The sequence below is a fragment of the Patagioenas fasciata genome, chromosome 2 (genome assembly GCF_037038585.1).
Source record: "Patagioenas fasciata isolate bPatFas1 chromosome 2, bPatFas1.hap1, whole genome shotgun sequence".
Taxonomy (NCBI): domain Eukaryota; kingdom Metazoa; phylum Chordata; class Aves; order Columbiformes; family Columbidae; genus Patagioenas; species Patagioenas fasciata.
This window is the reverse complement of record NC_092521.1, coordinates 112,530,092-112,545,143: the sequence shown is the minus strand read 5'-3', so window position 1 is coordinate 112,545,143 and position 15,052 is coordinate 112,530,092. Positions and strand designations below refer to the sequence as shown.

Below are 15,052 nucleotides of genomic sequence, written 5' to 3'. Positions count from 1 at the left end.
GCACCACCCCGCCGCCGGCCCGGCTCCCAGTCCCGGCCGGGCGGCCACGACACCGGCGCCCGCCCTCCGGGAGGGGGAGGAATGGCACCGGGCATTCCGTTGGGAAGTTTGTGCCTCGCCGCGCCCCGTACAATCCTGAGCGCTCAGCTCCACGTTGGCTGCGCAGGCGCGGTAGTCGCGGCGTTCACCTGCTCCGCGGCGGGGGGGCTGGGGAAGGAGAGGCGGCGGCAGTAGCGGCTCCGCGGGGCCGGGGCGAGCGAGGCTCGGTCGCACCCCCGGCGCCACTCGCCTAACGAGCCGGGGAGCCGGACCCCGACCCCGCTCCCCTCCTCCCTCCCGCCACCATGTTCAAGAAGCTGAAACAGAAGATCAGCGAGGAGCAGGCGCCGCCGCGCGGGGCAGGGGGACGCGGCGCCCCCCTCACGCCGCAGGTACCGCGGGCCTTGGGGTGTCCGTCGGGTCGCTGGGGTGGCCGGGAAGGAACCCTGGGCGGCTGGTGGTGTCCGGCCGGGCGCCGGTGGCCTCTCGCCCGGAGAGGAGGCGTGTCTGGGAAGGCCTCGGTGTGGCGCTGGCAGCGGGTCGGGTCGGGCCGGTCCCGCCGCCCTGGCCGCGGGACGGTGGCGTAGCGCAGGCCCTGCTGTCCTGTGTGTGCTGTCCGGCCGACAGCTCTGCGATGGGCTGCGCTGCGACTTCCAAGGCCAACTTTGCTGTTACCGAGCCGCCTCCTGTCCTGGGAGCCTCTCCGGAGGCTGCTGAGACCGTTCTTTGGTCGCTCTACAAAGGCTGTCTTTCTGGGGAATGTCAAAACCATCGCTTGCTTGAATATCGAACAGAATGAAACAGAAGTGACTTTCTTCTCTGGCGTTTAAAGGAGTGACACTTTCACGTACACTGGCTAACAACCCAGCACTGAGATCGCTAGTTACCTTTTTCTTTCATCTTGATATTTGTTCCTTTAATTCCTTCAAGTCCCTTCTATTTCCATTGTTTAGGGGGCTACTCTGCTTACCTTAGCCTAATTCTTGCTTTTTTTAACTGTGGAAAAATTGAGAATATAGTGTAAAGCTGAAAGCAAGGCATATTTTTTGTCATAATTGAATTGTATAATTTTATCTTATTTTAACTTTTCCAAAATTATAATTAACATTGAATTCCAGAAACTACTGGGTTTAGATTATAATAACACACATTAGATATTACATGGGTATGGAATATGTCTGAAAGTGACAGTGGCCAGAACCATGTTGTGATGATTTCATGTGTGTGTCAAAGCAGAATAAACTCTATCAGTTCAGATTTACATAGAAAGACTTTGACAATTTAACGTTGTATTGACAACCTGTGCTGAAAAAGATAATGTCTACTTATGTCTGTTTGACTTTTTGCTGCATTAAGTATCCTTTCATCTTGGAATCTAAAAGAATAAAACAGGTATAAACTCTGTATCATGTGAATGTTAACCTGTCGGAAGATAACTTGGATAATTTCGCAAATAGGCGATCAGTTGCCTGGGCTTGATCTGAATGTAATTTGAACCACTGGGAGATCTGACACTGCATAATCTCAGTATTAGACCATGGTTTCAACACTACTGATATTCAGCTATGTAGTACTTTTTAAAACTCTCGTTTGTCAAATAGGGGCAGTATTTTTGGAAATGGATCTACTGTAAAGCTTTATGTAGATTGTTGTTATTTTAAGCCCTTTCATAGATATTAGCTCTGGGTCTTCTCTAATTAGTAAAGTATATTTTTGTCAGTGGCCGTTTAGAGTGCTGTCCTGAATTGGCACATGTGGTAAACTTTGAGTACAGTATAAAGAGACTGAGCTGCTATTTTCAATAAGCAGCAGCTAAATTATGGTACTTTGCACACAGTATTGTAACCCACTTAGCTCAGAAAACTTGGTGCATCTGTTAAAGAGTCGGTACTTGCTGAAAATCAGCCTAGTGAATAAATTTGGCCCTGAATGCATGTGTGCACGCAGCAGCATAATATGTTGCACTCTTTATTAGACTGTTAAAATTAACATTGACAAATTTTGTGAAACCTAATACAAGAGCTTATGATAAATGATACTTTCACCTAGTCAGCTATAGTGTGGACAGCGTAGATCATGTAACTCGACGGCTGACATGAATGGGAAGGCAGAAGCAGAAAATGAGAACAGAATTTTAGTTTTGTGTAAAATAGTTGTCTTACAGTATTGCTTATTCCCATTGCTCCCATGTAACACTAGAGGGAAGTTGGAGGTAAATTTGATCTTAAAAGGAAAATAGGCTAGTGTGCTCATTTCTCACATCTCATTTGAAAACAGAATCTGTAAATGAGGAAGGAGTGAGAAGGTTTTGAGGCCTGTAAAATGTACTGGAGTCTTGCAGAGAGTGTGGAATATACTTTTTTTTACCTCGATTTTAGTAATTCATATCCCTAAAATACATTCCACTTCTTGGGTATTCTGTCATCATATAGATTATCAGCTGCTCATATTAAAACATTTTTGAACCAAATTTTCCAAACACATAACATTTCTTGGTTTTGTGAGGCTTTTGTTTCTATTCCTTTTTACTGTTTTCTTTCCCTGTTTTTTTGTAGTTTTCTGGTTTTTGTGTGTGTGGTTTTTTGTTTGTTTATTTTCATTTGTGGGTTTTGTTTGTGGGTTTTGTTTGTTTGTTTACATTTGTTTTTTTTTCCCCTGTTGTAGGGAGACTTAACTTATCATATCCTTTCTGCTCGATTCATAACTTCTGCTTTGAGACCTAAAACTTGTTGTTTGTACTCTGGTTTATAGTGTCCGAGCCTAAATTTACCGATAAGACTGATAAAATCTGGAGGTAAAATTTCTCAAGTGCAACACGTTTTCTGAGGAGGCCTCCCGCTTTCATATGTATAGTTAGCTAACTGATGTTGTCCATCAGGTTGACAATACCTGCACTCTGCCCCTCACAGGCTGAAGAACACATCAGACTCTAACTGCTGACAGGGAGGAAAAAAATGCTATTGCAGTTCCAGTTATCTCTTGGGCTGATACTTGTTGAAGATAGTCACCTGACAAATAGGGATGAAGAAAAAGCAGACACATTCATTGTGGTTTTTGTCTCAGTCTTTAACACTGATAGGGGAATTGCAAGACAACGACTGCAGGAACAGTGACTTTCCATTTGTGGCATGAAACTGAACAAGAAAAAAAGTGGAATTCTGCACCTGGGATGGAGTGACGCTGAACAGAAGTCTAAATGAGGAGAGGAGTGGCTGGAGAGCAGCCCTGCAGAAAGGGGTCTGGGGGTGCTGATTGCCAGGAGGCTCAAGAGGAGTCAGCAGAGAGTGCCCTGGCAGCCAAGAGGGCAAACTCCATCCTGGGGGCATCAAATACATCATAACCAGCTGATCAAAACAGGTGATTGTCCTTCTGAATTGAGTACTGGTGCAGCCTCACCTTAAGTACTGCAAGCAGTTCTGGGCACCACCATTTAAGAAGGATGTTAACATACTTGAATGCATCCCAAGGAGGGCAGCAAAGCTGGAGAAGGGACTGGAAGACGTGCTCTGGGGAGAGGCTGAGAACTCTTGAGTCTGTCTGCCTTGGAGAGAAGGAGGCTAAGGGGTGACCTCATTGTACTCTCCAACTTTCTGAGGAGAGGAAATGGAGAGGGAGGCACTGAGGTCTTCTTCCTGGTACCCAGTGCCAGGATGCGTGGGAATGGCTCAAAAAAAGCTGTGTCCATCAGGGAGGTTCAAACTTTTCATAAGGAAGTATTTATTTTTTACCAAGAGGGTGGTCAAACCCTGGAATAGGCTTCCTGGACACCTGGTTGAGGTCCCACACCTGTCAGTGATGAAGAGACATTTGGACAGTGTCCTTACTACACTGCTTTAATGTTTTGTCAGCCAATTGGACTAGATAATGTTAGCAGGTCCTTTCTAAGTGAACGGTTGCCTCTGCTCACCTGGAGTCGAATACTGGTGAGACTCTTATATGACTGACATGCCAGAGGGTTCTTACCTCTAAAAACAATTTCAAGGACACATAACAAAAAGGATGGAAGTAGAAGAAGGATATTGTTTATTTTATTTATTATTATTTTCTTTTTGATATTGTCTATAGGTATGTTGATGGCTGTAGGTTGCCTCGTAGATTTGGGTGGTAACTTGTAGATAGTTTGGCTTATGTATTCCAAGTCACTTATCAAGGCTGTTTTAGCATGTCTTCGGTTGGTTTCAGATTGTGACTAGATGATTTGGATGAGAACAGCAATCTCACTATGACAACCACTACGACAGGATTGATTGGGCTGATCTGGCTGGCTAGGCACATATCCCCTTTCCCCATTCCCTGTGTTTCCCTGCCTTGCTCAAAGAGGACGACCTTCCCCGCTAGAGGCGAAGCATTGCTAGGTCAAGGGTATACGGTAGCTGCGCTGTGCTTGAGAACCTCCAAACAAGCTCAGGGTCCCTTAGGAGGAGAAGACAGGGTAGTGCAACTTCCAAGTCTCCAGACACAAGCAGGTGAGGCTTTGCATGGGTGGTAGGGTGTTTGTTGTTTGCATGGGTGTAGGTGTTTTTTGATTGCCGTAGCTTGGTTAGGTTTAGGGAGTTTAGGTAATTTAGGATGTGGTAGCTTGGTTGTTGAAGTTGGGGTGGTTTAGACATGCACCTACGCCCAGCGGCTACAAGCCTTTGGTAGCTTGCTTTAGGTCATTTTGTTGCTGTTGTTCAGGTTGTGTGTGTTTGTATGTTTTAGGAAGGGTTAGGTTGGTTATTTTACGCCTTGGGTTTAGGTAGGTGGTTTAATCTTATTAGGCCCTTTTGAAGTGTCTTGAGGCTGTTTGCGGTGGGTTGAGTTTAGGTTGCATAAGTTATTTGGGCAAGGGTGCTTCAGGTTGGATGTGGAGGGTGTTTTAGGGGATGGTTTTTTTGGTTTTAGGAGCCATTGTTTGGTTTGAGGTTGTGTCTGGATGATTTGGATGTGGGGGGGTGATCTGGCTGGGACAGGTGCTGTCTTAAAAGCTGTCCTCTTCCTCCTTCCCTGCTGCATGTGTTTCCCTGCCTTGCTCAAAGAGGACGACCTTCCCCGCTAGAGGCGAACCATGGCTCGGTCAAGGGTATACGGTAGCTGCGCTGTGCTTGAGAACCTCCAAACAAGCTCAGGGTCCCTTAGGAGGAGAAGACAGGGTAGTGCAACTTCCAAGTCTCCAGACACAAGCAGGTGAGGCTTTGCATGGGTGGTAGGGTGTTTGTTGTTTGCATGGGTGTAGGTGTTTTTTTGATTGCCGTAGCTTGGTTAGGTTTAGGGAGTTTAGGTAATTTAGGATGTGGTAGCTTGGTTGTTGAAGTTGGGGTGGTTTAGACATGCACCTATGCTCAGCGGCTACAAGCCTTTGGTAGCTTGCTTTAGATCATTTTGTTGCTGTTGTTCAGGTTGTGTGTGTTTGTATGTTTTAGGAAGGGTTAGGTTGGTTATTTTAGGCCTTGGGTTTAGATAGGTGGTTTTTGGGGTGGTTTAATCTTATTAGGCACTTTTTAAGTTTCTTGAGGCTGTTTGCGGTGGGTTTAGTTTAGGTTGCATAAGTTATTTGGGCAAGGGTGCTTCAGGTTGGATGTGGAGGGTGTTTTAGGGGATGTTTTTTTTGGTTTTAGGAGCCATTGTTTGGTTTGAGGTTGTGTCTGGATGATTTGGATGTGAGGGGGCGATCTGGCTGGGACAGGTGCTGTCTTAAAAGCTGTCCTCTTCCTCCTTCCCTGCTCCATGTGTTTCCCTGCCTTGCTCAAAGAGGACGACCTTCCCCGCTAGAGGCGAAGCATTGCTAGGTCAAGGGTATACGGTAGCTGCGCTGTGCTTGAGAACCTCCAAAGAAGCTCAGGGTCCCTTAGGAGGAGAAGACAGGGTAGTGCAACTTCCAAGTCTCCAGACACAAGCAGGTGAGGCTTTGCATGGGTGGTAGGGTGTTTGTTGTTTGCATGGGTGTAGGTGTTTTTTGATTGCCGTAGCTTGGTTAGGTTTAGGGAGTTTAGGTAATTTGGGATGTGGTAGCTTGGTTGTTGAAGTTGGGGTGGTTTAGACATGCACCTACGCTTAGCGGCTACAGGCCTTTGGTAGCTTGCTTTAGGTCATTTTGTTGCTGTTGTTCAGGTTGTGTGTGTTTGTATGTTTTAGGAAGGGTTAGGTTGGTTATTTTAGGCCTTGGGTTTAGATAGGTGGTTTAATCTTATTAGGCCCTTTTGAAGTGTCTTGAGGCTGTTTGCGGTGGGTTGAGTTTAGGTTGCATAAGTTATTTGGGCAAGGGTGCTTCAGGTTGGATGTGGAGGGTGTTTTAGGGGATGGTTTTTTTGGTTTTAGGAGCCATTGTTTGGTTTGAGGTTGTGTCTGGATGATTTGGATGTGAGGGGGTGATCTGGCTGGGACAGGTGCTGTCTTAAAAGCTGTCCTCTTCCTCCTTCCCTGCTCCATGTGTTTCCCTGCCTTGCTCAAAGAGGACGACCTTCCCCGCTAGAGGCGAAGCATTGCTAGGTCAAGGGTATACGGTAGCTGCGCTGTGCTTGAGAACCTCCAAAGAAGCTCAGGGTCCCTTAGGAGGAGAAGACAGGGTAGTGCAACTTCCAAGTCTCCAGACACAAGCAGGTGAGGCTTTGCATGGGTGGTAGGGTGTTTGTTGTTTGCATGGGTGTAGGTGTTTTTTGATTGCCGTAGCTTGGTTAGGTTTAGGGAGTTTAGGTAATTTAGGATGTGGTAGCTTGGTTGTTGAAGTTGGGGTGGTTTAGATTTACTTGCAGCTGGTGGGCGTAGTTGCATTTGGTAGCTTGCTTTAGGTCCTTTTGTTGCTGTTGTTCAGGTTGTGTGTGTTTGTATGTTTTAGGAAGGGTTAGGTTGGTTATTTTAGGCCTTGGGTTTAGATAGGTGGTTTTTGGGGTGGTTTAATCTTATTAGGCCCTCTTGAAGTGTCTTGAGGCTGTTTGCGGTGGGTTGAGTTTAGGTTGCATAAGTTATTTGGGCAAGGGTGCTTCAGGTTGGAATGTGGAGGGTGTTTTAGGGGATGGTTTTTTTGGTTTTAGGAGCCATTGTTTGGTTTGAGGTTGTGTCTGGATGATTTGGATGTGAGGGGGCGATCTGGCTGTCTTAAAAGCTGTCCTCTTCCTCCTTCCCTGCTCCATGTGTTTCCCTGCCTTGCTCAAAGAGGACGACCTTCCCCGCTAGAGGCGAAGCATTGCTAGGTCAAGGGTATACGGTAGCTGCGCTGTGCTTGAGAACCTCCAAACAAGCTCAGGGTCCCTTAGAAGGAGAAGACAGGGTAGTGCAACTTCCAAGTCTCCAGACACAAGCAGGTGAGGCTTTGCATGGGTGGTAGGGTGTTTGTTGTTTGCATGGGCGTAGGTGTTTTTTGATTGCCGTAGCTTGGTTAGGTTTAGGGAGTTTAGGTAATTTAGGATGTGGTAGCTTGGTTGTTGAAGTTGGGGTGGTTTAGACATGAACCTACGCCCAGCGGCTACAAGCCTTTGGTAGCTTGCTTTAGATCATTTTGTTGCTGTTGTTCAGGTTGTGTGTGTTTGTATGTTTTAGGAAGGGTTAGGTTGGTTATTTTAGGCCTTGGGTTTAGATAGGTGGTTTTTGGGGTGGTTTAATCTTATTAGGCCCTTTTGAAGTGTCTTGAGGCTGTTTGCGGTGGGTTGAGTTTAGGTTGCATAAGTTATTTGGGCAAGGGTGCTTCAGGTTGGATGTGGAGAGTGTTTTAGGGGATGGTTTTTTTGGTTTTAGGAGCCATTGTTTGGTTTGAGGTTGTGTCTGGATGATTTGGATGTGAGGGGGCGATCTGGCTGTCTTAAAAGCTGTCCTCTTCCTCCTTCCCTGCTCCATGTGTTTCCCTGCCTTGCTCAAAGAGGACGACCTTCCCCGCTAGAGGCGAACCATTGCTCGGTCAAGGGTATACGGTAGCTGCGCTGTGCTTGAGAACCTCCAAAGAAGCTCAGGGTCCCTTAGGAGGAGAAGACAGGGTAGTGCAACTTCCAAGTCTCCAGACACAAGGAGGTGAGGCTTTGCATGGGTGGTAGGGTGTTTGTTGTTTGCATGGGTGTAGGTGTTTTTTTGATTGCCGTAGCTTGGTTAGGTTTAGGGAGTTTAGGTAATTTAGGATGTGGTAGCTTGGTTGTTGAAGTTGGGTGGTTTAGATTTACTTGCAGCCGGTGGGCGTAGTTGCATTTGGTAGCTTGCTTTAGGTCATTTTGTTGCTGTTGTTCAGGTTGTGTGTGTTTGTATGTTTTAGGAAGGGTTAGGTTGGTTATTTTAGGCCTTGGGTTTAGATAGGTGGTTTTTGGGGTGGTTTAATCTTATTAGGCCCTCTTGAAGTGTCTTGAGGCTGTTTGCGGTGGGTTGAGTTTAGGTTGCATAAGTTATTTGGGCAAGGGTGCTTCAGGTTGGATGTGGAGGGTGTTTTAGGGGATGGTTTTTTGGTTTTAGGAGCCATTGTTTGGTTTGAGGTTGTGTCTGGATGATTTGGATGTGAGGGGGCGATCTGGCTGGGACAGGTGCTGTCTTAAAAGCTGTCCTCTTCCTCCTTCCCTGCTCCATGTGTTTCCCTGCCTTGCTCAAAGAGGACGACCTTCCCCGCTAGAGGCGAAGCATTGCTAGGTCAAGGGTATACGGTAGCTGCGCTGTGCTTGAGAACCTCCAAAGAAGCTCAGGGTCCCTTAGGAGGAGAAGACAGGGTAGTGCAACTTCCAAGTCTCCAGACACAAGCAGGTGAGGCTTTGCATGGGTGGTAGGGTGTTTGTTGTTTGCATGGGTGTAGGTATTTTTTGATTGCCGTAGCTTGGTTAGGTTTAGGGAGTTTAGGTAATTTAGGATGTGGTAGCTTGGTTATTGAAGTTGGGGTGGTTTAGACATGCACCTACGCCCAGCGGCTACAAGCCTTTGGTAGCTTGCTTTAGATCATTTTGTTGCTGTTGTTCAGGTTGTGTGTGTTTGTATGTTTTAGGAAGGGTTAGGTTGGTTATTTTAGGCCTTGGGTTTAGATAGGTGGTTTTTGGGGTGGTTTAATCTTATTAGGCCCTTTTGAAGTGTCTTGAGGCTGTTTGCGGTGGGTTGAGTTTAGGTTGCATAAGTTATTTGGGCAAGGGTGCTTCAGGTTGGATGTGGAGGGTGTTTTAGGGGATGGTTTTTTTGGTTTTAGGAGCCATTGTTTGTTTTGAGGTTGTGTCTGGATGATTTGGATGTGAGGGGGCGATCTGGCTGGGACAGGTGCTGTCTTAAAAGCTGTCCTCTTCCTCCTTCCCTGCTCCATGTGTTTCCCTGCCTTGCTCAAAGAGGACGACCTTCCCCGCTAGAGGCGAACCATGGCTCGGTCAAGGGTATACGGTAGCTGCGCTGTGCTTGAGAACCTCCAAAGAAGCTCAGGGTCCCTTAGGAGGAGAAGACAGGGTAGTGCAACTTCCAAGTCTCCAGACACAAGCAGGTGAGGCTTTGCATGGGTGGTAGGGTGTTTGTTGTTTGCATGGGTGTAGGTGTTTTTTGATTGCCGTAGCTTGGTGAGGTTTAGGGAGTTTAGGTAATTTAGGATGTGGTAGCTTGGTTGTTGAAGTTGGGGTGGTTTAGATTTACTTGCAGCCGGTGGGCGTAGTTGCATTTGGTAGCTTGCTTTAGGTCCTTTTGTTGCTGTTGTTCAGGTTGTGTGTGTTTGTATGTTTTAGGAAGGGTTAGGTTGGTTATTTTAGGCCTTGGGTTTAGATAGGTGGTTTTTGGGGTGGTTTAATCTTATTAGTCCCTCTTGAAGTGTCTTGAGGCTGTTTGCGGTGGGTTGAGTTTAGGTTGCATAAGTTATTTGGGCAAGGGTGCTTCAGGTTGGATGTGGAGGGTGTTTTAGGGGATGGTTTTTTTGGTTTTAGGAGCCATTGTTTGTTTTGAGGTTGTGTCTGGATGATTTGGATGTGAGGGGGCGATCTGGCTGTCTTAAAAGCTGTCCTCTTCCTCCTTCCCTGCTCCATGTGTTTCCCTGCCTTGCTCAAAGAGGACGACCTTCCCCGCTAGAGGCGAAGCATTGCTAGGTCAAGGGTATACGGTAGCTGCGCCGTGCTTGAGAACCTCCAAACAAGCTCAGGGTCCCTTAGAAGGAGAAGACAGGGTAGTGCAACTTCCAAGTCTCCAGACACAAGCAGGTGAGGCTTTGCATGGGTGGTAGGGTGTTTGTTGTTTGCATGGGTGTAGGTGTTTTTTGATTGCCGTAGCTTGGTTAGGTTTAGGGAGTTTAGGTAATTTAGGATGTGGTAGCTTGGTTGTTGAAGTTGGGGTGGTTTAGACATGCACCTACGCCCAGCGGCTACAAGCCTTTGGTAGCTTGCTTTAGATCATTTTGTTGCTGTTGTTCAGGTTGTGTGTGTTTGTATGTTTTAGGAAGGGTTAGGTTGGTTATTTTAGGCCTTGGGTTTAGATAGGTGGTTTTTGGGGTGGTTTAATCTTATTAGGCCCTTTTGAAGTGTCTTGAGGCTGTTTGCGGTGGGTTGAGTTTAGGTTGCATAAGTTATTTGGGCAAGGGTGCTTCAGGTTGGATGTGGAGGGTGTTTTAGGGGATGGTTTTTTTGGTTTTAGGAGCCATTGTTTGGTTTGAGGTTGTGTCTGGATGATTTGGATGTGAGGGGGCGATCTGGCTGTCTTAAAAGCTGTCCTCTTCCTCCTTCTCTGCTCCATGTGTTTCCCTGCCTTGCTCAAAGAGGACGACCTTCCCCGCTAGAGGCGAACCATTGCTCGGTCAAGGGTATACGGTAGCTGCGCTGTGCTTGAGAACCTCCAAAGAAGCTCAGGGTCCCTTAGGAGGAGAAGACAGGGTAGTGCAACTTCCAAGTCTCCAGACACAAGCAGGTGAGGCTTTGCATGGGTGGTAGGGTGTTTGTTGTTTGCATGGGTGTAGGTGTTTTTTTGATTGCCGTAGCTTGGTTAGGTTTAGGGAGTTTAGGTAATTTAGGATGTGGTAGCTTGGTTATTGAAGTTGGGGTGGTTTAGACATGCACCTACGCCCAGCGGCTACAAGCCTTTGGTAGCTTGCTTTAGATCATTTTGTTGCTGTTGTTCAGGTTGTGTGTGTTTGTATGTTTTAGGAAGGGTTAGGTTGGTTATTTTAGGGCTTGGGTTTAGATAGGTGGTTTTTGGGGTGGTTTAATCTTATTAGGCCCTTTTGAAGTGTCTTGAGGCTGTTTGCGGTGGGTTGAGTTTAGGTTGCATAAGTTATTTGGGCAAGGGTGCTTCAGGTTGGATGTGGAGGGTGTTTTAGGGGATGGTTTTTTTGGTTTTAGGAGCCATTGTTTGGTTTGAGGTTGTGTCTGGATGATTTGGATGTGAGGGGGCCATCTGGCTGGGACAGGTGCTGTCTTAAAAGCTGTCCTCTTCCTCCTTCCCTGCTCCATGTGTTTCCCTGCCTTGCTCAAAGAGGACGACCTTCCCCGCTAGAGGCGAAGCATTGCTAGGTCAAGGGTATACGGTAGCTGCGGTGTGCTTGAGAACCTCCAAAGAAGCTCAGGGTCCCTTAGTAGGAGAAGACAGGGTAGTGCAACTTCCAAGTCTCCAGACACAAGCAGGTGAGGCTTTGCATGGGTGGTAGGGTGTTTGTTGTTTGCATGGGTGTAGGTGTTTTTTGATTGCCGTAGCTTGGTTAGGTTTAGGGAGTTTAGGTAATTTAGGATGTGGTAGCTTGGTTGTTGAAGTTGGGTGGTTTAGATTTAGTTGCAGCCGGTGGGCGTAGTTGCATTTGGTAGCTTGCTTTAGGTCATTTTGTTGCTGTTGTTCAGGTTGTGTGTGTTTGTATGTTTTAGGAAGGGTTAGGTTGGTTAATTTAGGCCTTGGGTTTAGATAGGTGGTTTTTGGGGTGGTTTAATCTTATTAGGCCCTTTTGAAGTGTCTTGAGGCTGTTTGCGGTGGATTGAGTTTAGGTTGCATAAGTTATTTGGGCAAGGGTGCTTCAGGTTGGATGTGGGGGGTGTTTTAGGGGATGGTTTTTTTGGTTTTAGGAGCCATTGTTTGGTTTGAGGTTGTGTCTGGATGATTTGGATGTGAGGGGGCGATCTGGCTGGGACAGGTGCTGTCTTAAAAGCTGTCCTCTTCCTCCTTCCCTGCTCCATGTGTTTCCCTGCCTTGCTCAAAGAGGACGACCTTCCCCGCTAGAGGCGAACCATTGCTCGGTCAAGGGTATACGGTAGCTGCGCTGTGCTTGAGAACCTCCAAAGAAGCTTAAGGGTCCCTTAGGAGGAGAAGACAGGGTAGTGCAACTTCCAAGTCTCCAGACACAAGCAGGTGAGGCTTTGCATGGGTGGTAGGGTGTTTGTTGTTTGCATGGGTGTAGGTGTTTTTTGATTGCCGTAGCTTGGTTAGGTTTAGGGAGTTTAGGTAATTTGGGATGTGGTAGCTTGGTTGTTGAAGTTGGGGTGGTTTAGACATGCACCTACGCCCAGCGGCTACAGGCCTTTGGTAGCTTGCTTTAGGTCCTTTTGTTGCTGTTTTTCAGGTTGTGTGTGTTTGTATGTTTTAGGAAGGGTTAGGTTGGTTATTTTAGGCCTTGGGTTTAGACAGGTGGTTTTTGGGGTGGTTTAATCTTATTAGGCCCTCTTGAAGTGTCTTGAGGCTGTTTGCGGTGGGTTGAGTTTAGGTTGCATAAGTTATTTGGGCAAGGGTGCTTCAGGTTGGATGTGGAGGGTGTTTTAGGGGATGGTTTTTTTGGTTTTAGGAGCCATTGTTTGGTTTGAGGTTGTGTCTGGATGATTTGGATGTGAGGGGGCGATCTGGCTGTCTTAAAAGCTGTCCTCTTCCTCCTTCCCTGCTCCATGTGTTTCCCTGCCTTGCTCAAAGAGGACGACCTTCCCCGCTAGAGGCGAACCATTGCTCGGTCAAGGGTATACGGTAGCTGCGCTGTGCTTGAGAACCTCCAAAGAAGCTCAGGGTCCCTTAGGAGGAGAAGACAGGGTAGTGCAACTTCCAAGTCTCCAGACACAAGCAGGTGAGGCTTTGCATGGGTGGTAGGGTGTTTGTTGTTTGCATGGGTGTAGGTGTTTTTTGATTGCCGTAGCTTGGTTAGGTTTAGGGAGTTTAGGTAATTTAGGATGTGGTAGCTTGGTTGTTGAAGTTGGGTGGTTTAGATTTACTTGCAGCCGGTGGGCGTAGTTGCATTTGGTAGCTTGCTTTAGGTCATTTTGTTGCTGTTGTTCAGGTTGTGTGTGTTTGTATGTTTTAGGAAGGGTTAGGTTGGTTATTTTAGGCCTTGGGTTTAGATAGGTGGTTTTTGGGGTGGTTTAATCTTATTAGGCCCTTTTGAAGTGTCTTGAGGCTGTTTGCGGTGGGTTGAGTTTAGGTTGCATAAGTTATTTGGGCAAGGGTGCTTCAGGTTGGATGTGGAGGGTGTTTTAGGGGATGGTTTTTTTGGTTTTAGGAGCCATTGTTTGGTTTGAGGTTGTGTCTGGATGATTTGGATGTGAGGGGGCGATCTGGCTGGGACAGGTGCTGTCTTAAAAGCTGTCCTCTTCCTCCTTCCCTGCTCCATGTGTTTCCCTGCCTTGCTCAAAGAGGACGACCTTCCCCGCTAGAGGCGAACCATTGCTCGGTCAAGGGTATACGGTAGCTGCGCTGTGCTTGAGAACCTCCAAACAAGCTCAGGGTCCCTTAGGAGGAGAAGACAGGGTAGTGCAACTTCCAAGTCTCCAGACACAAGCAGGTGAGGCTTTGCATGGGTGGTAGGGTGTTTGTTGTTTGCATGGGTGTAGGTGTTTTTTGATTGCCGTAGCTTGGTTAGGTTTAGGGAGTTTAGGTAATTTGGGATGTGGTAGCTTGGTTGTTGAAGTTGGGGTGGTTTAGACATGCACCTACGCCCAGCGGCTACAGGCCTTTTGTAGCTTGCTTTAGGTCCTTTTGTTGCTGTTGTTCAGGTTGTGTGTGTTTGTATGTTTTAGGAAGGGTTAGGTTGGTTATTTTAGGCCTTGGGTTTAGATAGGTGGTTTTTGGGGTGGTTTAATCTTATTAGGCCCTCTTGAAGTGTCTTGAGGCTGTTTGCGGTGGGTTGAGTTTAGGTTGCATAAGTTATTTGGGCAAGGGTGCTTCAGGTTGGATGTGGAGGGTGTTTTAGGGGATGGTTTTTTTGGTTTTAGGAGCCATTGTTTGTTTTGAGGTTGTGTCTGGATGATTTGGATGTGAGGGGGCGATCTGGCTGTCTTAAAAGCTGTCCTCTTCCTCCTTCCCTGCTCCATGTGTTTCCCTGCCTTGCTCAAAGAGGACGACCTTCCCCGCTAGAGGCGAACCATTGCTCGGTCAAGGGTATACGGTAGCTGCGCTGTGCTTGAGAACCTCCAAACAAGCTCAGGGTCCCTTAGGAGGAGAAGACAGGGTAGTGCAACTTCCAAGTCTCCAGACACAAGCAGGTGAGGCTTTGCATGGGTGGTAGGGTGTTTGTTGTTTGCATGGGTGTAGGTGTTTTTTGATTGCCGTAGCTTGGTTAGATTTAGGGAGTTTAGGTAATTTAGGATGTGGTAGCTTGGTTATTGAAGTTGGGGTGGTTTAGACATGCACCTACGCCCAGCGGCTACAAGCCTTTGGTAGCTTGCTTTAGATCATTTTGTTGCTGTTGTTCAGGTTGTGTGTGTTTGTATGTTTTAGGAAGGGTTAGGTTGGTTATTTTAGGCCTTGGGTTTAGATAGGTGGTTTTTGGGGTGGTTTAATCTTATTAGGCCCTTTTGAAGTGTCTTGAGGCTGTTTGCGGTGGGTTGAGTTTAGGTTGCATAAGTTATTTGGGCAAGGGTGCTTCAGGTTGGATGTGGAGGGTGTTTTAGGGGATGGTTTTTTTGGTTTTAGGAGCCATTGTTTGGTTTGAGGTTGTGTCTGGATGATTTGGATGTGAGGGGGCGATCTGGCTGGGACAGGTGCTGTCTTAAAAGCTGTCCTCTTCCTCCTTCCCTGCTCCATGTGTTTCCCTGCCTTGCTCAAAGAGGACGACCTTCCCTGCTAGAGGCGAACCATTGCTAGGTCAAGGGTATACGGTAGCTGCGCTGTGCTTGAGAACCTCCAAACAAGCTCAGGGTCCCTTAGGAGGAGAAGA

General features: G+C 47.1%; 1 protein-coding gene across 7 annotated transcripts in view; it reads left to right on the top strand.

The window, feature by feature from the left end:
* Positions 1-15,052, top strand: part of GOLGA4 (golgin A4) — a 162,200-nt gene continuing 147,148 nt past the window's right edge. For 3 of the 7 annotated variants that reach the window (XM_071804741.1, XM_065833090.2, XM_065833089.2), the window contains exon 1: positions 2-431. In XM_071804741.1, the coding sequence (XP_071660842.1) occupies positions 345-431 (87 nt within the window). In that variant the 5' untranslated portion in view covers positions 2-344. Of the gene's footprint in view, positions 432-15,052 lie in introns of all 7 variants that reach the window. The other 4 variants (XM_071804743.1, XM_071804742.1, XM_065833092.2 and 1 more) reach the window with 2 other exon arrangements.